The sequence below is a fragment of the Struthio camelus genome, chromosome W, assembly GCF_040807025.1.
Source record: "Struthio camelus isolate bStrCam1 chromosome W, bStrCam1.hap1, whole genome shotgun sequence".
Classification (NCBI taxonomy): domain Eukaryota; kingdom Metazoa; phylum Chordata; class Aves; order Struthioniformes; family Struthionidae; genus Struthio; species Struthio camelus.
The window spans coordinates 40,733,105-40,756,404 of record NC_090981.1 but is presented as its reverse complement, the minus strand read 5'-3'; the positions used below and the strand labels follow the sequence as shown (position 1 = coordinate 40,756,404).

At 38.3% G+C, this 23,300-nt stretch overlaps 1 protein-coding gene across 3 annotated transcripts in view; it reads right to left on the bottom strand.

The window, feature by feature from the left end:
- Positions 1-3,129: 3,129 nt before the first annotated feature.
- The window catches only part of LOC104152980 (methylcrotonyl-CoA carboxylase subunit 2), a 38,938-nt gene continuing 18,767 nt past the window's right edge, over positions 3,130-23,300 (bottom strand). For all 3 annotated transcript variants that reach the window (XM_068925444.1, XM_068925445.1, XM_068925446.1), the window contains exons 8-17: positions 20,055-20,119; positions 19,095-19,194; positions 18,010-18,105; positions 16,666-16,738; positions 16,380-16,456; positions 13,562-13,628; positions 13,163-13,319; positions 12,286-12,400; positions 10,855-10,940; positions 3,130-3,369 (exon numbers count right to left, since the gene is read on the bottom strand). In XM_068925444.1, coding sequence (XP_068781545.1) covers positions 3,252-3,369; positions 10,855-10,940; positions 12,286-12,400; positions 13,163-13,319; positions 13,562-13,628; positions 16,380-16,456; positions 16,666-16,738; positions 18,010-18,105; positions 19,095-19,194; positions 20,055-20,119 — 954 coding nt within the window. In that variant the 3' untranslated portion in view covers positions 3,130-3,251. The remainder of the gene's footprint in view (positions 3,370-10,854; positions 10,941-12,285; positions 12,401-13,162; positions 13,320-13,561; positions 13,629-16,379; positions 16,457-16,665; positions 16,739-18,009; positions 18,106-19,094; positions 19,195-20,054; positions 20,120-23,300) is intronic.

The window sequence follows — 23,300 nt, the reverse complement described above, 5'->3', positions numbered from 1 at the left end:
AGAACTAGGTTACGCTTGGTCTTGCCATGGTGAAGAGAGATGCTATTCACAGGAGGGAGGAAGACACACAGTGCAGAAAAGTGGTCCCCAAATGAGCCAAATGAGAGTGGAAAGGTCACCTGGAAGCCTGGAGTACCACGTTCAAGGTCCTTGAACTTTATGCGTGTGTTCTCCACAGCTGGTATGCTTGATAAGGGGAGCCATTTCATTTATTCCTCAACTTCTGCCCTGAAAAAAGTATCATCCTAAGTATTATCTTTTCCAATAAGTAAATAGATTAACAGTTGTGAGCTGTTCAGATACTACAGTGAAGGGACCATACACACCTGAGATGGGTAGAATAAGTCTGGAAAGTCACCCATAGCTCTCAAGTTGCCTCTGCTGTCACGGCTCACGTCCCTACACTGGCACTCAAAAGCTACCATTTGTCAGCAGTATTCTCAAAAGGATGGCTGTGAGACAGGCAATACCTGCCTTCTTCAAAAGCAGTAGTTTATGTACTGCTCATATTCATTAAACATCTGGAAGAGATCCTACAGGTAAGCAATGAAAACACAAGTGAGAATACCTACAAAGTGGAATAATGCCTCAGTGTAAATACACCTATCAACATCATCCAATATGGTACGGACATGCTGTCCTACACTTCACTCCTAGCACGTCCACAGAAGACAAGATTTTTCAGCAAATCTCTGACTGACAGCGTGCAAGGGGCTGTTTCTTCCACCAGAGTGTCAGTATAACCAGTGTGCATTACGTATAGTAAGCGTTCACGTATGAGGCACAGCACATTAATGTGAAAAGCTTTTCCAAGACTTTTTCATAGGCAAGGGGGAAGTGATAATCACTAGTGATTCTTTGAATCATTTGTGTTGAATGTAGGTCTCGTTCTGTATCTCCCCCTCACCGGAACATCCTGATAGCACGCTAACGAGCTCGTGCTGATGAATGCCATTTGTTTAACATGTTTCCAAAGATAGGTATTACTAAGGCAGAACTGCCTGATTTATTCAGAGACATGTTTTGACTTGAGTTGTACACATATTTAGAGGAAGAAATTTTGATAAATGTAAGTAACTGTCCTTTCAGATGTAACAAACAATAAGGAGTTAGCATTCGCAGAGGCTTAAGTCCTCACAAACAGATCTGTTTTCATTGTCTGCATGTCAGGATTATCAGTTAGTGTCTCCAACTTGGAATGATTTAATTACTAGTCTCACCAAAAGAGTGATCACTTACTAGTCAGAGGGGGCCCTATGGCTTTGGGGACTCAGGAAGATGACCCAAAGAGTTAAGGGCAGGAAGGCTATGGATGACTGAACTAGCTACTTGACAGTAGGAAGTACAGAAATACAAAGTGTTTCTTTTGGAAGCCATTAATAGCAATCATGGAGGTGGGGGCTGATTTATTTATTCTCATTGGCCTTTTTATGCACATATTTGAAAATATGCTATTTTCAAAGGCATCTCAAATGTCCAGCAATCATAGAGAACGTCATCATATTTTCAGAAGAATTCCCTGGGCCATGACCAACACCTTTACAAATCCCTGTGGTGAGATAAGAACAAGAAGCAGTGACATGAAAACACAGCTCTATGCCGTACTGCCATTTTACTACAGAATTTTAAATTATTAATCTCTGTTGAATAAGTATTTAATATACTAAGAACATGCATGTCAGCATGACAGAGTAACATAAGCATAGACTTTCAAAAGTGATCTTTCTCATGGTGCAGAACACACCGTGTTTTGGATAGATTTCTTCTAAGGTCAGAGACAGAAAACTGATCATTTAGGGCAACATAGGGCTACACCAAAGACCCAACAGCTCATCACACGTTGGACACTGTTTATTCTATGTTGAAACCCTCCATTTTAAAGCATTTACTTCTTCCATTTTCACTTTTGCATACTGCCTGAAACACAGCTGAGAGGTAGCTATATGACCTTGCTTCTCCCTCCTGGGACCAAGGGGGAGCTTCTCTGTCCCTCAAGTCTGGGAAAACTACCACTGACAAGTTATCTAGTAAGATTATTCCTATGAGCAATCTTTCCTCTCCTCATAGGCCAGTACAGGATAGGATCACTGCCCAAGTATGGTAACTGCGCTAGAATTTGGTTTTCAGTCAAAAATATTCCTGCCATTTAGCCATCATCTCTTTGGTATTTGAGCACCAATAGGCCTGATGTAGGTAAAATTCCCTTCCTAGTCCCAGCTAGCACAGCATTTACCTCCTTATTTACCTCCTTTGCCTAGAGGCAAAGTACGCACCAGGCATTTAGTTTCTACAAGGTACAATGTATCTGAAAAGAACAAATTAAATTACACACATTGAATTCTGTAAAAACGTTACACGGCAACAAAATTACACTAAATAAATAAGATTAAACAGAACACTCCAGCACTCCCTTTAACAACCCAAAAGTGGCATTCAGGCATGTGCTCTAAGTCAAGCACTGATCTATGTGGGGAGACTGCTGTGTAACTAAAATTGCCAGAGGGATCACACCACTAAGCAAGGTGCTAAAACATGTCAGCAGCCAAGCCCAACCTTCAAAAGTGCTCAGCAACCTGCAGCTTCCACAGATGTTAGGATGCCATCTCCAGCTCTTCCAGAAAGAGCCAGCCATCCATCAGACTCTGTTGTTTTGACTTCAGGGAATCGCACAGAAGAGCGATGCTTTTTGGATGAAAGCCAGAGAAAGGCCAAAATGCTAACAACTGCATGAAATCTATAATTTCATGCTGTGTTGAACTCGCTGGCTGCCCTTACTGCACTTAGGTTTCGCAAAAATTATTTACTAGTGAATGTGGATTTTTTTGTTGGATTGCATCTACGGCAGACATACAAAATAGAATTAAAAGAAATAATAGAGCTGATAAGCAGTAAATATGCAGCCTATTTTGCAGATTTTATTTTGCACAATTTTATTTTGAGATAGTATGAATGTTTCTTGTCAAACATTAAATTCAATGTCAGAAGTTACAAGTTATTCACCAAATGGACGACACTGTTGGTGTCACACAAGCACTACCAGTGACTGACCTGAAATCAGTGTTAAAGCACTAAAAAACAGCGTGAGGATTATTCAGTGAAAATACATAATTAGGACACTTCCCTCCGAAATAGTATTGTATAAATCTTTATTTTTTAATCAGTGTAAAACATCTCAACATTGTTGTTAGTTTGCGCTCTAGCCCCAACTAAAAATATACACAAGTAATTCTGACATGTAGTACACGTTTATATTACATTCTGAAAACCCCAAATTCTGTCTTCTTAGTAGGTGCATTTAGTGCTGCGCTGAGACTGAGGCCCAAAACCAGTCTTGTGTCAGCTGGATCAATAATTCCATCATCCCATAATCTAGGGGAAAAAAACCCAATAATAATTAAAGGAAATTAATGTATATAGTTTACAGTAGGTAGGTTTTCAAGCATACAAAACTGACAATAGTTATACTAAAGAGAGGACTACAGAGCTAAATTATGCCCCAAGACATGGGGTTAATTCACCTTAACATCAATGCAATACATTGATGTGTATTCTTTTACTCATGTAATTTTTCTTCGGGACCAACGTATAAACTCTAGCTAAAGGGGCTATGTCAAATCTACAGATTTTAAATGAGATTTTTCACACTTATTTTAATATGAAGTCATCATCCTAGAGAAACAAGAACTCGTTTGTTTTTCAATATTCAAATGGAAATCAATCTTTTGTTAAGGAATTATCCTCTTGTATTAAGAATGCTGGAATTTTAGGACCAAGTCACATCATTATTTATGCTATTGAGACTATTTCAGTTGCCAAATGAGGATGATTCAAGTGTGTGTGCTTTCATCATTAAAGACTTACAGTAAATTTTTATGCATTTCCAATAACTACTTTATTTCTTCTGAAGTCCATTTCTAAACTATATAAGCTAATACCCTCCTTAGTACAGCCCTGAAGGCAATTAAAATATGAAGGTATGCCATGCCAAAAACTCTGAGCAAATACCAAATTCCCAAGTCCCCAAACTCACTACCATTTGCAAGCAGTCTCTTTGATATTATCAAAAAATTAAAGTACCTGTGGCATCAGTTATATCCTACAGCTCTATCCTACTCAAAATAAAACCCATCTTAAAATCCCCAGCAGTCCACAGAATTGTTAATATTGTACATCTACTACCTGCCCAGCAATCATTAATACAGCAATAGGTAAACAAGGCACTACACTTATTGTTGCAACTCCAGTCCTGCTTAAACCAGCATACATTTTAACCAGGGCCTGCACGAACATATGCCCAGTGTCTTTGGTTAAGACAGCGATTCTTCTCCTCCATCCCATCTTTCCCTAACGAGACCTGTTTTGTATTCTTTTCTAAACTTACTACAGTGTTGTCATGTCTAACGTTTTATTCTGTAACTGTAAAAAACTGCTCTACTTTGACAAACGTGGTTTGAAACTACAAGAAAGGATCATGAAAAGGCAGCTAACACTGAACTTTAGAAAAAAATTGTTATGCTTTCTCTTGATAACTAAAGTTTCCACCTGTCAATTTTCTACTGTTTGAAGATTAATTGAAAAAAAACTAATTAGATAGGAAACAACCTATTTTGCACTTTTCGCTGCACTAAATAACCAAAAAACACAAAAGAAATAAGCCTGAAAACTCTGCATAATACATGCTGATAAGCTCAAGTCACCAGGGGAGACGTGTAACCAGTTTCCATCTTTGCTTTATTTTGCCATTTGCTGTTAAAGTAACACTCATCATATCAGAGGGGAAAAACACATTCATCTCAGAAAGAAGGTTCTACTGCAGATACGTATTATCATGGAGCAGCTTCCCATACAGAGGAGACCTAACAGGAGGATCACCCTAAGAGGAGCAGAAAAGCACAGCAACTTAAAGTACAAAAGGACAAAAGGGTTTGGAGTAGGGAAGACACTGCTGTTAATTGGGCAAAGCTGCTCTAGTTGAGACTGAAAATAAAAGCTTGATTAAGAAATTTTACACCAGAGTAGCTGCGGCACACGCTGACCTGGCTGACAGGAGTCTGCCAGTTCAAAATAGCCAAAGGACCAAATTTAACTTGTTTTTATTAACCAAGACTTTTCCCCGGAATCGGGTCAATAGGTTTGGGGGGTTTTTTCCCCCCCAATCACCAACCCTTTGTCTTTTTAGGACTGTAAAAACATTTGACTCTAAGAATAATCACAAATAGAGTGATTTCTATTTGAAAGCACATTTAATCTTTTTGACTGTTACAGGCTTGTTTGATCTGCAGTACTTGCAATGAACTTTTCTGTTTATGAAAATCATTGAAACTGAATGGCGTACCTCACACTTCGTGGAAGTGCTTAATATATCTGCTGGGGGTTTGGGGAGCGCAGGGATAAACTGAATTAAAAGAGAATCACCAACTTACTGTGACGCTTTCCAAACTGCAGATTTGTCGTGACTACCACGACAATAAACACTTTTCCAAACATGAAGCACATTTTTATGGCAAACTTGTTTTTGTAACAACACACTAACTTTTACTGACAACCATAAAGATTTGACACTGCATATCAGAGAAGCTGCTTTCATATAGTCAGCCCCGGATTCTGCTTCTCTTTGTTTAAAGAAAACTACTTTCTCTACTGGGATGTAACATTAATAATTAAACTATCTATTAAAACCCCATTGCTAGAACATGAATCACATCTGCACTCATAAAACATTCATAACAGAGACGCCGTGAGTAAAAGAAATGAACAGCCCTCAAAAGTTAAATGCTCGTGTAATTTGTTATGATGTAAACTGACTAAACTCCTGTTGGAAACCTGTAAGCAGATTAATATAGCTCATTAAGAAGGGTGCTGCCTAATGACTCCCGTTAATTAAGAATGCTCAGTGGGAAAGGTTCTAATCAGATAATTGACTAAAGTTCGATTAGAAAATACAACTATGGGGAACAGTATTGACATCCTGTACACGTAACAAGTTATAATTTACAAGCAAAATTATACATGCAGAGTAAATAAGGAAGTTTGCTTTTATTTTAAGGTCATTAAGGCGTTTTCGTTCCCTTTCATCATTACTGCTCAAACCTTGATCCAAAGCCTAATGAAGTCAACTGGAAGGGTCACATCAATCTCAATGGCCACGAGCGGTGCGGCGCACTGAGTAAGGCCCCGTCCCTTGCCAAGGGGGCAGCGTGAGGGAGCTTCCAAACTGCCTGTACTTGAGCGGCAATAAAGAAAGCAGGCTTCACCCCTGCTTACCACTCTCTTCTCTCAGTAATGCAAAGCTGCTCGTCAGAGTTTTGTTGTTGCTCTTTCTGGGGAGGGATCTAGATAGCGCCCAAAGAACTAAGCCTGTCAGAATTCAGTTTCAGTACCGTACCCTGACATTTAGTAGACAGTCAACTGTTATTGCCATACTTGGGACCAGAAAGGAAGCATCTTTGAGAGCAAAGGCAGCAGGTTACTTTTTCCTCCCCGAGTTAACAGTGAGTGCTGGCCAGTAAGCAATTGCTGATTTTGGTTGACAAACGGCTTGGCTGGCTCCAAGGCACAAGGTGCTTGAATCCCTCCTGCCAAGACCATAGCGGTCCTTCATGTTATTGGGGATTGTTTCCAGTTTGACAGCTGCTCCACAGTAACGAAAACTTCAGAGCTTTTGGTCTGAGATCTTGTTTAGGAACTAGCAATAAATGGAGGAACAAGGCACACGCATGAGAGGAAGGTGTGAAATCAGGGCAGAGGAGATAAGAATTCCTACCAATATGCCCAGTTCTCTCTACAAGAGAGCAGAGAGCAATTAGGAACAATTAAGATAATGCAGATTGCACCTACGTGGACGACAGAGAACAAACAACCCGGACTCTCAATCTGAGCCAGTCACACGCCGCTGCGACACACGCGTTGCTCAGTGACAAGGGGCCATTGCGCTTTTATCGCTTTTAGTCAGATGAACCTCAGAACGAGTTCAGCTCTGACGTCTGACTTTACATATCAGCTAGGCTTACTAGCCTGCATGCAGCACCACACGAACTCAACCACGTGGTCCCCACCGCCAAGCTAGTTCTCAGTTAGCTGGCTCATCTGGCCACACCATGTTCATCTTCCAAACGACAGGCAAAGTGAGAAGTACGTAATAACCCTGCTTCTTTAATGAAGGACAGGACACCTAACCCTAGGAACATTTTGTAAGCCCTAGCAAACTTAGGTTATTTACTGAGGTGCCTACTGTATTTGCAACCTGACTTTACAAAATGGCCAGATATTCTGGAAATACACACTGGAAAACAATGGTCAGTAGAGAGCACAAAGCTGGTATTAAATACTCGTCTCACACCTGAAATCACTGGATGTTATAAAAAATTTAGACAGTTTTTTTTTTAAATCATAGCCTTAAGCTTATACGTAAAACTGTTTTATTATAGATTAGTAACTTACTATTCTAAATACTGACAATGGCCTGTTGGTTTCTGGGAGAGGATGAGTTTTTAATATTACTAATATACACATATTGAATGTTAAATAAATCAAATTATTTTCAGTCCTGAGTACAAAGAGACCATGACTGTGTTTCCAGGGAATATGTCAAAAAGAGTAAATATAAAACCATCAAGGCATTCATTTTCTCATTCAAAGTGGGGATTCAGTTCAAATACAGACAGTCTGACTACTTTTTTTATGTTATTATTTCAGCAGAAATGTTTCCCCTTAGAATCTAGTTACAAAAGATGACAGTACATATTTTCACTTGTCCTTCTTGCCTGAGGGGTAAGCATGAGTTTTCATAACAATGATGCTAGCTAGCTGTGATCCTTAAGGGGTACAAACAGAGAATGCACAACAGTTTTTAACAGCTGACACTGCCTGAAGGTATCTCCCAGTTTGAGGGAAATCTTATGGAACTTAAATTGGTTAAAAAGATTAAAAAAAAAAAATCAAAACCAAGATGCCACCGAAAAGTCCATGTCAATAACAAGTTAGGATTTCATAAGAGTATCCTCATGGATTATGTGTAAAAACCCCAATAAACTAATTCAGTACTGGTGTGGGTTGTACGTACAAATACAGCCTCAAGAAGTTGAGGATGTCTGCGATGATGCTCTACAACGCTGCCTTGTAGGCCCGCGCCAGAGACCAAGACTGTTAAAATAAAAAGCCCTCACTGAATCCATGGCCCCACCTGCTGTAAGACTGCATCACTGAAATCTGCCTAGATGACACTGCAAACCCTGTGCCACATATCCTGTGGAGGATACTTAGTCCATCACTGCAGCAGACAGGGCAAAAGAGCACGAGCTTTCCTTTGATGAAGGCACAGATTTGATCAAACATTAAAATGAATGTGTATCCCTGAGGTAAGATCATTCCAGCTAAATTCATTCCTCTATTCCAAGAGAAAAGAGAGTCAAAACTACCATAAATTTTATATCTTTTTCAGACTACAATAGACCAAACAATTCACAAAGGAGCTCGCTGTTGCTACGCTGCTGTTGATACAGCAGATTTGACCTACGTGAAGTTTAAACATATATCAAGTCAGATAAAAAAAGCTCCCAAACTGCTCCTCCTCTTGGCTTTTCTAGGACATTTACAGAATATCTTTGCTCCCACCTGTTCAGCCAATTTCTGTCCATGATGTCTGCATCAAAATTTATCCTACTACAACCACTTTTTACTCAGATTATGTTTCCAGACTTCCTAGCTGGCAGGTAACCAAATCATCAGCAATTCTAATTCAGCTACACAGAAACATATATACAGCAGACTCTGCAAAATGAAAAATTGCAGGCCCAGTAAAACCCCATTACTATAGGCTAGCCTAAACCACTAACATGCTGAGAGCCTACTTAGTTTTTGGATACTACCTGAAGAAAAAAAGGGAGAAAGAGATTAGTATAGACAGCATGAAACCAATGTAGAGGAACAATCACAGACCAGGAGAGCATCCAAGTCAGCTTCCACAAGTAACACTCCAGGATGTCATCTTCCTCCATCAACCTAACTAGTCCCTGGTGATTTACCAATATTCTATAAAAATGAGCACCAAATGCTGCCAAGAACTGTCATGGTAGTTTAGGAAAACATCTCAAAAAACATGACTATGCAGCTAAAACATGAATACACAGCTAATGCCCTAGCTGAATTCCTGTAGTCCAGTACTGCCACCTACCAAGAAGATCATGACCCGAGCCTTGCAAATATAACCAATGCCCTCGCTAGTCTGAGAAAGAATCAAAAACCTAATGCCACTCTTTGCCAGAGCAGCCAATCATTCATTCACAGATATGCAACAGTCCAAAAAACACGTTCTGGGGTCACCAGTTTTGCCATCCACTGTTGAGCACCATGTCTCAGGACAAAGCAGTCCAGAGAAGCTAGTCAAAGATCATCTACAAATCATTCAACCAAATCAACATCCTAAGGCCCAGTATTATGTGGATTCAGATCAGAAAACGTCATCGACAGATGATTTTTTGTTGATAATCCTTCTCATCTTTCAGGGAGTCCATATAGCAGACTGGTGAGCCTGAGATACTCCTGTGTCAGCAGAAATTAGTGGCAGAAAAAACAAGTCAAAATGACTTGAGGTCTTCCTGAAACTGCTCCTTCGCCGCCGGCCTCTTCCATTTGCAGAATCTCACTAAAATAAATTATCCCTAACACACATGCAGTCAATATGCAAGTTAAACAACAAGCAGATCACAAAGTTCTCCCTGTCATCACATATGACAGCATCAATTTTGGAACAAAAATCTCCTTGTTTACTGGAAGCTGCACCTTGGTGAGACTGGAATGATGTTAAGGGGCAGGAGAATATGTTTTGGCCAGTTTACAGACACATCAGTCTCCCTTAGTTGAAAGTATACAGTCACAATTGACCAGCTCAATCCATGAAGTAGCTCTTGGACTCACTGCTGACATGAAGCTCATACTATATACTCAGATATTCATACCTTTGTCTGCACTATGACAGTGTAATATACTTTGCTTATTTACTTACACTTAGAAGTATTCAGTGTTTAAGACTCAAGCTAGAATGCACAGTGATGAAAATCAATCGGCCAATCTCAGTGTTAAGCTATGCACTGCTCTTGATACTGGTTTCCCAGCAAATCCTGAATTAGCCCTCACCTCCGATAGATATAGCTGCTGAAGCTCTGAGATGAAGATATTTGTTGGTAACCAAATTATTCTGTATTAGAGACACAACTGTATCAGTGAGGGGGGAGCACAGGCTGCCCAAGAACAATGGAATAAACTCCCCAGGAAATAAGGACCACCACAAATCTCATCTTTTTTTACTTAAGTGCAAGGCCTGTACCTTTCACCTTGCTTCTCCTAATTACACTTAAACGTGCATGTTAAAAAGAAGCAAAGATTAAAAACTCCATCCAAAAAGGAACACTGCACTACATATGCTTGTCCCTTTGGAGATGAGAGAACAAATACAATAGACATTCACCACACTGCTCAGTGGACTTTAGAAAGTGCTCAGATACTGCAGTGGTGAGAATGATATAAAATCTAGCCAGCATAAAATACACAGAATATAAATTTCATGCTTCAGAAGACTAGTTAGAATCGGCAGAGAACATCCCCCCATTGTATCATTACTTACAGAACCAGCACGCTCATTTCTGCAAATGCATGCATTCTGAAATAGTATGCACTACAAAGTTTCAGAGTCAAGGTAGACAAGCACTGACTTGAGTTTTTTGTGACATACTCCTGCACTTCAGACAAAGCCTTTGTTGCAGATTGCTTTGTTCTGCTGTTCAACACCAAGATCTAGATGTTACTGTTATGCCCTGTGATTACAATCAAGTTTTGGAGAAGTCATTTACATGATACCTTGCACTGGAATAATAAGGGTTTCCTTCTTCCTCAAACCTCCTAATGATCGGCTCCTTCAAAGCTGCTTCATCTGCTTCAGATAACTGTAATAAAACATGTGAATAAACAAACATAGACAAGATAAGGAATTCTTTAATACTTTCTTCCATAACGAAAACAGAGCTTTATATACAGCATCAAACAAGAGGAAACTGCCTAAACCTCTCCCCACAGTTTTTTTTAAAACTTTTTTACCTACAACTCTTAAATTGGCATATTTGATGGTGGAATTAAAATACCACTTTTCAAAACTAGGGGCGGAGGGGGGAAAAAGAGTAAAAATATATAGGAAAAAAAAAGCCATATTTGTTCATCTAATATATTTGCTGATAATAAGATGAGCTTTTATTAATAGACTTAACTAAGTATAAGAATGATTGGGGATTAGCCTTTGAAAAACTACTGAAACTACTTTACTCATTAAACACTGTTCTGACCCGCCTTTGGCAAGGTGTTTTAATAAACCATGTCTGTGTCGCTCTCATGCTGGGTTCTTTCAGGGTCCAAAGCGTAACTCACTGTAATGCACTGTAATTCAGAAAACTTCTAAGCCTCTAACACATGTTACTGACATTAACTACAATTATTCTTCCTCAAACTACTTGCATCATCCTGTCAAACCTAGAGATTTGAGAAAATGAGACAGAGATAAGGGTGACTATATTCTATCCACAGAAAGGCCAAGCAGAGTGGAATAAAGAACTGTAGAGATGATACATCTATACTGCTTCATAATGCTGATCACTACTCATGATAAATTAATCAAATATATCACACTAAAATCACTTCTTATGTGACCAAGGCACCAATATAAACATAAACCATATAAAAGTTCAGCAGAAATTAGTGTACAGAGAAACTGGAAAACGTTATTAAACAATATATCAGCGTTTTAAATTAAAAATCGTGAAGCAAGTCGAAATATTTTCCAAGCCTCTACAGGCTTCTGGTATTACAAGCTTCATAATCCTCAGTCACTGAACAATTTGAAATTCAGCTGTCCATAAAGCTGCCTAACTCAAAAGTAATTGGAAATACACTGTTCTCACATATTCCTCCTCATACTCCCACATGGCGGGGGGATCCCCGGCTGCTCATCTGGGACAGGACTAAGGCTCTGATGCACAAAGTACGAAAAGATGAAGATAGGAAAAATATTTCTCTTTTAAAGCAAAGACAAAGCATGTCATGAATGATCTTTACATTCAGATGTATATAGTAACGTTTTATGAACGTTTCATGTTTATCAAGGCATTACGCAACATTAGGAGAACCTTAGCTCACTGGTGTCTCACTCTGTAACATTTTCTCCTGGCTCCTAAGGTGAACAACTCCAGTGAAAGAGTAAATGATATTGACAGTACTGCAAACGAAAGAAGAAAGATATACCTGTTTTCCTTCCCTTGTTTTTTGGTCCTTAGCTATTGTAGCTAAAACAGTTGCAGCTTGTTCCCCTCCCATCACAGATATGCGAGCATTTGGCCACATATAAAGAAATCTTGGACTGAAAAATACATATAAAACATTAAAATAAAACATTGTCTAATTTCCTGGTAAAAAACTTATCCTCAACTCAGCTAAAACTGCATTTTTATTAATGACAACCTTGCATTTTATTGACTTTTAATGAATGCAAATTAATGTACTCTAATGCTTGCAACATTATGTTTGAAAACACAAAAATCCTACTTTTTTCCCACATAATCAGGCATCTTAAACATTTATTTCCCTCTTTCTGACTCCCCTTCATCTTACATATCCCCAAGAATTCTTTTCTTAAAAAAAATCAGCAACAACTTTAATAGCATCAGTGGTCTTGAAAAATCAAAAACACTAATGTGAGTCATATCCAAAGGGTCAAAAAAGGAAATCTCTAGGGGTTTTCCACAAACATTACTCATAAAACCAAACCCATTAAAATGAATGAGGATTTTTTTTTTCATACAAGAAAGTAATCTTCACACAAACACAGAGTCCAGGACTGAGTCCATGCGCTATTGATTGTTTAGGACTGTACAATTTTTCCCCCAAGAAATATAATGGGAGAAAAGCTTAACATTTACACATCAGGAGATCTCCTCTGTCATCTAATTAACTACGAGCCTAGCAATCTCTAAAGGTTTCTATTGTTGTTATTTACTTTTGACAGTATTCACTGAGAACTGTTTGTTTCCCAAAGAGGACAACCACAAAAGTTAAAATAATTTTCAGAATGGTATTTCAGAAGTTGTGTGACAGTCCTATCGTAGTTGTAAGTAACACTTACCTATATGCTCTTCCACACATCCCATAGTTTCCAGCACCATAGGATCCACCAATAATTACTGTTATTTTAGGTACATTGGCACATGCTACAGCAGTTACCATCTTGGCACCATCTTTTGCTATGCCTCCAGCTTCATATTCCCTACCAACCATGAAACCTAATGAGTCACGAGATGAAAAAAGAAAAGGCTCAGTAACTTGATGCCATCAGTAGAGCACGTGCCAAAAACGAGAAAACAGAACAAATCATAGATAGCTGCAAACAGGCTGTTTCCAGACAGGTCAGAGACAGACCTGTAGACAGAACAAAGCACAAAGATGCTGTCTACATGTTATAGCCGCAACTGCTAACAGCACAACCTACAACGCAGTGAAACTTCGCAACACTGAGCTTACTTACCTGTAATATTTTGCAAAAACACAAGGGGAATATTTCTTTGACAACACAACTGGATAAAGTGTGTGCCCTGGGAAAAAAAAAAAAAAGCTATTAAACGTGGTATCAGTAAAGCTATCACTACTAGCACTCTCTGAAGTCTGTGACAGCCTGCTTCTCCTGAAGTCTACGGCAGTATTTGCATCATAAAGTGCTGGCAAAACATTCATTCACTCTAGAAGCAAGAAGATGCCAAGAGTGTGCAAGTTCAAGGGTAAAGCAAAAACAATATCCCTGAATAGTATTTCTGCTGACAGTGGAAAGCTCAACTGTTTCGACTTAGCCAACATACATTTAAACCACACACAGTTTCATAGCGCAGCATCTGACAAGGAATTTTGTAAGACTGTGTCATAGCCAGTCAGAGGAAAAAAAAAAAATCTCCCCGCTCCCTGTACAAAAGAAAGTTCTTCAATGAAGTTGGGAAAGACCCACATACAGCCTTTGCCTTCCACCCCTCCAACTGTAACATTCTGTCCCCTTTTCTCAGGACGGACATAAAATACTGTCTTTTTTAGCCCTCGTCCCTCTCCCCATTTTATAGAAAAAGACAATTTTTCCAGCAAAGATAACAACAACAGATTCCAAGCCTCTTGTTTCAGCTAGAAATAATCTAAATCAGTAGAGTTTTAAGCTGTAACTTGATAACTGCTTCTACTAAACTTGGGGCTAATTAAAAGCCAAGGCACATGAGCCTCGCGTAGCGGGAAAGCCACTAACAGCAGCTTGCGGATGACGGCGTTTGATATTCTAGAAAGAAAGGTCAGGCTGAGCACTGTGACAAAATCTCAGAAGGGAAGCTGGCCCAGGAATACTCTCCAGAAATTGTAAAAGCTTTCCTACCTTCCTGCTTTTGTTAGTTTTGCTTTGCACTTCAGTAAAGTGGATCCAAGTTATCTTTTGCAAAACTACCTGCAGTTACTCAGCCTCTGTGTAGCTGGCCATTGCTATCTGTCTCAATCTTGCTAGTTCTTCCAAGTTTTCAATGTTAAAAATTTTTTAACGTTCCAGTTAAATTTAACGTTCCAAGGCTTTAAGGTTTTGGCTGGACAGTTGATGAAGGTTTAGGATACAAACAAGGCATCCCACAAATCTACTGAACTTCAGGCTGCATTAGCCAGTTGGGCATGGCTAAAAATAGTGAAGCTGTGCAAAAATCCAGATTATCTACTAAACCAGCAAAGAAGTGAGATGGGGTTATGCAGTCATTACCCAGGATATTTTAGATTCCATGTTCTCTTTGCTGTATTCTATTACATCTCATTATACATGAAAAACAATATGCACATTTCCTATATTGTAAAAGTAAAACCAGTGTTTTTACACTACTGGTAAAAAATAAAAATCTTCATAATATAAAACCAAAATTTAGGAAAAGAAAACAAAACCAATGATAAGGCACAATCTTTAGCTAGCTTTTTCAGAAAAGCACTTGAAAAATACAGTGATCATCATGAGAAAGAGACACTGCACAGTATTTCTGCCATACAAGTTCTTTTTATAGTTTCTGAACTCATTACGAAAACTGCAAAAGGAATGTAAAAAAAGGGACATTCTTAGATTATGACCCTTAAAGAAATGAAATCATAGACGAAGGTCTCTCTCCACTTATTTAACAAGCGATACTTGACTATCTCCTCTTACAGAACTGATACATCAGCAGAAGTGAGCATAGAGAGGAAAGTTCCTTTATTTTTCCCCACCACTGAAAAAACTAAGATTACAACAGTCATCAGAGAAATACTTAAAGTACAAAAAGGATAACGGCTTATTTCCAATTTGGAAGGAACTGCGTTAAACAAATGCTCCTAGAAAACTGTGTCACTGCAGCGCCCAAAGTTCAAAGTACTCTCCAGTACATGAAACTCAACTGTGTGTATTATTTTAATAATCTATAAATCAGGTAAAATTGCTTCCTTTCTCCAAATCCCTCCTAACAGCCTCTTATTTCCATATAGATTTTCAATATTGACTTCCTCACCATTAATTTCAGGATCCAGCCAAAAGAAAACAAGCATATGTCACTTCTATTACAAAAAAATCTATTGGTAATAGTTTCTTGGAAAAAAATACAGAAATTTGTATCTAAACAACACAAAACAAGGTAAGTAACCACTCCGCCATATACAGAAACTCTAGAGAGTTCCTCAAGCCCTGAGCTCAAACTGGAAAGCACAGTTAATTGTAATGCACTTACAACATTCCATCAAAAATGCCCTTTAATTAACAAAGCAGGTATTTTAGTTCATAGATTTTATGAGAACGAGACAAATATATACGCATATTTCATACATTAGTCTAACCCAGAACCTGCCGAGGCAAAGTATGAAAATTGAATCTGTGGTAAACCAGTGAACTATTATTATAATCCAGGCTGGAAATTTTCCAGTTATTGGAAAAACAATAATGTGATGTATCGCACCACTTCAATTTAGAAGTTAAATATTCTAACAGTTTTTTTAAGCAATCAGCATAGACTTTCTCGTAATAGCTGTAATTTTCAGGATATAGTATTTCAAACTGTTGTTGCAATTCTACTGTTCTTTTTGCAACTATGTTTACCTATCTATTTCACATCAGAAACATTTACAGAACTGTTTCTAAAATCGTCAATTATTTTTACAGTTTATCAAGCTATTTCTTGTTTACTTGAGGACTTTTCAGCCAGTTCATGTTCGCATTTTAAAGTAGTCCCTCATTTTAAAAGCTACTTCAAGAGCAAATTCCCCATAAGAACTTTCATTTCACGACTGCAAAGCAGCATAACAACCTACTTAGGTACCTTCTTTGCTGACTCTGAGAAGAGAACTCCATTGTTTCCAATAATTCCTACTGGATAACCAAATATTCTCGCGAATCCTGAAGGAGAAAGGTAAGTTTACACATTTTCAGGTATACATATTTTACTGTAATATATAGATAATACTTTCCCTTGATAACAACCGTTATCCTTTCGAGGAAAAAATTATTATTAAAAAGGTCAATGGGTGAGCAAAACAACATCAACTGAGCTGGGATAAAACCAGCGGGAACATAAACAGAGTCATTTAAATATATTTTTTAAATACCTGTGATTAAAGTATCCCCATACAAGGCTTTGAATTCATCAAATTTACTTCCATCTACAATTCTAGCAATGACCTTGAGAAAAACAGAAAAATAAAATGAGACTCCTAATCCTTTAGAGTTTCTAATCAGTTTAGAAAGAACATGCTAACATCCAACTGAAAATAAACACTTTCCATTTAGAGAATGTCAAGCAGTTTGCTATATAACATAGCCTGGATGGCAGGCAAAGCCCATTTACTTTTTAAAGTGTCGTTTATCTACCTGCTAATGAAAAATGGAATTTCAAGATTAAGAATATTGTAACTAAATTGTTAAAATTATACACTATGAAATATCTTCTGATTTGTCCCATTTCAACAAAAACTGGTAACTCTGGGTACGTTAACCATTAATCAATAGACTCAAATTTATAAAGACAAACATATAATGAGGCATGAGTCACTCTGTTAGAGGTAAGTATATTTTCAGCTTTGCTTAAGGTTTTGACATACAAAAAAGATGAAGATCTGTTCTGAAGTTTCTCAGAGATGCAAAGAAGCATTTTAAATAAATACACATCTGTAACTAGTAAGATATTTGCCAGGTGATATTTCAAATTTAAAAGAACATAAATCCAAGCTATTAAAACTTTCCAGGTTGTAACATAAGCGAGATTCAGTGAAAGCGTTCATATTTTTCCCCCTTAAGGCAAAGGGAATCCTAGTAACTTCTGATAAAGTATCTCGGGAATGCGGTACACTAAGACTCTTTCTAAAATAACTACGTAGCTGGTAGTGGAAAAAGGCTTTGGATACGATCTGCGTGGAGGATTGGGGAGGATATGGTCTCTGAAGGTATTGAGGCACGTAATTACTACTAAATCTGTAGCAGAGAACAATAGTCTCCTTATGGGGTTGGGAGAGCACTGAATTGTTTCGTAGGTTCATACCTGCACAAATCTTTAAACATTTGATATTCCACTTCACAGAATTAGTAGAAAAAGAAAACTACGGTATCACTTCACATCAAATAACTGCGAGTCTACAGAATGTTTAGCCAATGCAAAAGCTCACTGTTTCCTGGCAGCTTTTCTGGAATACTATCAAAATCTAGCCTTTGCTCATCCTTCTTAAAAGTACAACCAGAAAGCATTACCTCACATTTTTAACATCGCATTGCCATTGTAATGGCTCTATTAGACAGTACTATCCAAAACATATTAGAAGATTTTACATGTACATATTCATTACATTCCCAGAATCAGACTCCTGCATACAAACAATGATGACATAAACAGTGATTCCCTGCAAGAAAACTGAGCGCACACGTGTATGTGCATGCGCGTGTCGTATTTATATTCAAACCTCTTTGACATCAAAGTTTCTTTTTAGCTGGTCGCCAACTATTCCATATATTTCATCAGCAGGAAATAAAGGCTCTTCTGATGGTTCTATAGTCACCTGTAGCAATTTAACAAAACAATTTACACAAAGGAATTGTTAGTCTACCTTAGGATTAAATAAACCAAAGATACTAATTAATTTGCCAGATATTATTTAGTTAATTAACTGCTTCTCTTCAGCAACCACATCAATATTTCTTTCTGGCCTGTTCTCATTTTGCACAAAGATCAAGTTTAAATCAAAGGACAGTAACACCTGTAACATACTGTTCCTCAGCTTCATTCTACTCCTGCCTATGCCTCCACCTACACTCCATATTGACAACTTCTTCCCTGTCATCAAAAATTAAGCATGTATCCCACTTGCCTGTTTTCACCCTATCCCTATTAGACAGGCAGCGAACTGAAGAGTCAATCAAGACTTTTGCCATGCCATTAAACGCAACATCGTGCCTTCCTTCGGCTACTGAGCTTTATTCCTCAATTCAGCCTTTCATATCTCTCCCCAGAATAAGTTAAGACAATTCCTCCGCTATATACTATTCATCTTGTTTTCTAATATAAACTTTTAAATCAACACAATACTTTATGAACCTGAGCTATGACAATGACATGGCTTAGCCGTATCCCCACCGTTCTCCATCTTTTGTTAATAATTGTAGAAAATTCATATTCAAAAAGATGCTTCAGCACATAACTAATGTTAAGTCAACAGGAATGACTAGTTGGGCTTAAAATTAAATTAAAGACCTTGCAAGATTTGGTTCATCCTCAAGTGTGGTTCTGTGGTTCTAAAGTGTGGTTCTGATTATCCTGCTTGCTTTACTCTTGCATGTAGTCCCAGTCAATTTCTTAGGAATAACTACAGTAGGAATATAATTGCAGAACTTAAAGTTTTAACCACAACTTTAAGAAGAGGAACCATAACTTCCGTTTCTCAAGTGTCTAAAGTCAGAGACAAAATATACGTTGTATAAATCAGGAAAAAAAAAGAGCATTTCTAATTTAAAAATACATTGTGTTCAGGAAAACATTCTATAAACTTACATCTACTTTCTTTTGTCGATTTAAACTTCTTACAGCTTTCCTAGCTAGATGAAGTGCATGACTGTCATCCAAAGCATAATGATCTGTTACACCAGATTTTCTGTACACAAATAATAACATGAACATCAAGATTTAAAAACAATATAAAAAAATTATACAAAAACGAAAATGAAAGTTTTTAAAGACTTTTAAGCCTATCTATTTAAAAAAAGAATGCTGAAACACAGCTCTCCATGTTAAGTTATGAAATTACTTTAACAACAACCACACATCTGAACTTTTCTTTTAAACAGGTCACTCAAGTTAGCAGAAATAAGGCAAAATAGCAACTCTAGGAAGTCAAAAATCAAAACGACAATTTAAAAGATGCCAAGCATTGTTCAAACAGAAATTAAATTTCATTTGAAATTATAAAGAAAAACATATGTTTACAACAATATCATGAACTGCCCTGAAAAATAATTCTTTAGTCACTTCAGTAAATTAAAGAACACACTAAACATTTTTTCTACAGTAATTCCTAAATTTGTTTAATATTGTTTTAATTTGTAAAAAGCATGTAGGGATCTTCACATAGATAAGAAATATTCTCTTAGAAAAATCATAGGCACTTTTGATTTTGCTTGCGGTTAAGTTCCATTTGACAGTAAGAAAGACACAATCTGCAAAAATATATCATCTTTCTCGAAATTTATTATTCTAATAACAATCAGCATTAAATAGTATAGAAAAGTCCTCTGTATTGTACATGATACTGTATTACATTAGGTAGACGCTTAAGTATTTTAAAGGAATGAAAAGAAAAAATCCTAATTCAGATAACACACTAACTACACCACACTAATGACAAAGCGATTCACCAGTACCAGATTTTGATATAGAAAATCTTTCTTTTAAGCCCAACTAAAATCTAAACGGGGGGGAAAAAAAACAACTCTGCGGAAAAAAATTTTTTTGAACCTGCAGTGAAGATCAGCCCCTCCAAGATCCTCTGCTGATACCTCTTCACCTGTTGCTGCTTTCACCTACAACCAAAAAAGACAGACAAGGATTAGATTTGGCACTTGTCTTGCATTACTACTTCTACAGGCTTAGCAATAGTAATAGAAAAGTTATTTGCAAAACGTTTGTTCTTTAATAAGACTTCTTCAGTTACTCTCCCTCATAGCGTTCATAGTGTGGAAACACATAATCGTTCCAAAAATGCTTAAATCATTGTCTTTATATCTTTACTATCTACTATTTTCAGGTCGCTTTTATTCAGAAATATTTTCCATTCACTGCTATGTTTGTATGTATGTGTTATGTGTGTGTACATATCCATCCAACCTTGATATTTACAAAAATGCATTTTCACAAAAAGGTGTTTTAAATGGGTTAACTGACTACTGTCATAAAAATATATACTCCTCTTTTTTTTATTTCAACAAAATTAACAAGGCAATTCATGCATGATACGCCGCTGCATTGTTTCAAATGAAAAAAAAAAAACAATATAAACTTAGCATTCTTGTAAGTCTGCTCTGCTTTCTCCACATAAACTCTTCTTTTACAAATTTTAACTTCTTCACCATAAAACAATCTGTATCAGTCTCAATTTCCTAAGTCTTCCATTACACCCACAATAATTTAATAAGAAGCATTTTCTAAAAAGAGTGCACTCATGACATACAACTATTTGGATCAAGTAGGATGTCTCCACAAAAATAACTGGAATGCATGATGCAAATCTTAGAGCTGTCAAATCTTAAATCTGACAGGATAATTTAAGTGACTGGATTTCTTCTTAAAATAAAGCAGTATCATTTACTGCATGGCAAACATTTTTGAAGCATTTTTTGAACCACTGCCTCTTGTCCTGCCATGGCGTACCACTGAGAAGAGTGCAGCTCCATCTTCTTCACCCACCCCAGGTATTTACATGCACTGATCAGATCCCTCCTGAGCTTTCTCTTCACCAAGCGGAACAGCTGCACTCTCTCAGCATCTCTCCGTATGTCAGACACTCCAGTCCCTCAGTCATCTTTGTGGCCCTTCACTGTACTCACTCCAACAGACCCACATCTCTGTTGTACTGGGGAGCCCAGCACCAGACAGAGCACTGCAGACACGACCTCACCAGTGCTGAGTACAGGGGAAAGATCAGCTCCCTCAGCCTGCTGGTGTCACTCTTCCTAATGCAACCCAGGAGGCAGCTGGCCTTCTTTACCGCAAGGGCACATTGCTGGCTCACGTTCAGCTTGTTGCCCACCAGGACGTCCAGGTCCTTTTCTGCAAAGCTGCTCTCCAGTCAGACAACCCCCAACCTGTACTGGTGACTGGGGCTATTCCTCCCCATACGCAGGGATTTGCATTTCCCTTTGCTGAACTTCATGAGATGCCTGTCTACTCATACCCCCAGCCTGTTGAGGTTCCTCTGAATGGCAGCACGGCTATCTGGTGTATCAGCCACTCCTCCCACGTTTGCATTGTCTGCAAACTTGCTGAGGACGCGCTCTGTCCCATCATCCAGGTCATTAATGAAGATGTTAAACAGAAATGGCCCCAGCATCAACCCCCAGACACCACCAGTGACTGGCCTCCAGCTGCTCTTCATGCTGCTGATCACAACAGTTCCCCTTTGAGCACAACAGTTCAGCCAGTTTTCAGTCCACCTAGCTGTCTATTTATCTAGTCCATACATACTTCATCAGTTTGTAGAGCAATGGTATAAGTTAAGAGAGGATGGTACGGCTGAGAGGCCTACAGGTCAACAGGGCATCCTGAGCTCCCAAGCAGCATTGCCAAGGGTGGGGATGTCTATTCCTCAGTTTGAGAGCGCGCAGAGGAACGTCCTTGCGACGTTACTACTACTGCGGCAACACTTCTCCTCCTAGTATTTCTACCATGGTGAAATCTATCTGCTCATAAAGTCTTTCTAAAAGGAGCAATGAGGAAACTTGCACTTTAGACTCTGGAATGTATGTGCATTACACTTCTTTAGTATGCACACATCTCAAGACTGATTCTATCTAGCATCAGGTTTTTTTGTTTGTTTCCTTTGTTTGGTTGGTTTTAGGCAGCTGAACAGTAAAACCCAGACCAATTTTCTTCAGCAAGGATGTTTTGGGGAACAGAGCATACACAATAATGCTACAATATCTGCTACAACAGGGAATGGATGTTTCTATGGGAGTTCAAACTAATTTTGATGCTTAGAGAAAGGCAAGCAAAATATTTTGAGTGAAAATACGAGAAGCTCTACTAAACAGAACGCTGACAGGTAGAGACATATTAAAGTTTGATCTATACACACAAAGATAAAGATCATTACATCGGCAGGTTGCTAAGGAACAGATGAAATTGGAGGATAGTTGTAAGATTCAGGAATCTTCTTCTGGAAGCAGCAAAAAGCTTTCTTCATTTCTGACGCTGCAGTATCCTTGCCGTCATTGACTTGCCTAGCCAAATTCTCTCCGAGACTTAATTCAGGACACCTTTTTTCAGCTGTCTATCCTGGCAAGAGTCTCCTGCACAACTTCTACATCTCAAGTGATAGACACGTAAAACTTCAATTCCCTCGCAATGTTAGATTATTCTCCTCTTAGAACGAGCGAGCACGATTCCTTCTTTCCAGCTTCCTAGCCAACTTGCTAGGTAGCACTGCGTTCTACCAGTCCTAATTTGTACTTGCTCCATGCTGGAGCTTGAGAGAAACCGGCTTCGAGTAAGCTCTCCCAGAACACATTACTGAACAGGTCAGTGCAGGCCCACCCAAGGAGTCTCACAGGAGTCCGCCTGGGTCTTGATGTACCTTTATAGTGCTGTCTTAGCTCCAAGCAGAATCACTCAAGGTGCACCACATCAGCACTCTCTCACCAGTGGAAACACACTATCGGAAGAGATGAGCTTCCTCAGATTTTCAGATTTACTAGCTGAGCTTCTGCAACAAATTACTCTAACTTGAGCAAGGCCTGGAGGCAGTACTGCCACTTTATAGACCCAGTAGCAACTGGGTCTAAGCTAACGAACTGTGCTGGACCTACAAGGGCTTTGCACTGAGACAACTCAGGTATGTCTGCATCTATGGCACGTATTCACAACGAGATAACCAAACCTTTAGCAGTCAAATGTAAAAGTCTATTTCTTTCATCCTACTAATCTTCTTGCCTCACTAAAAAGATATATGAGTCACCTAATGTTACTGACTCAACTAATGCTACTATT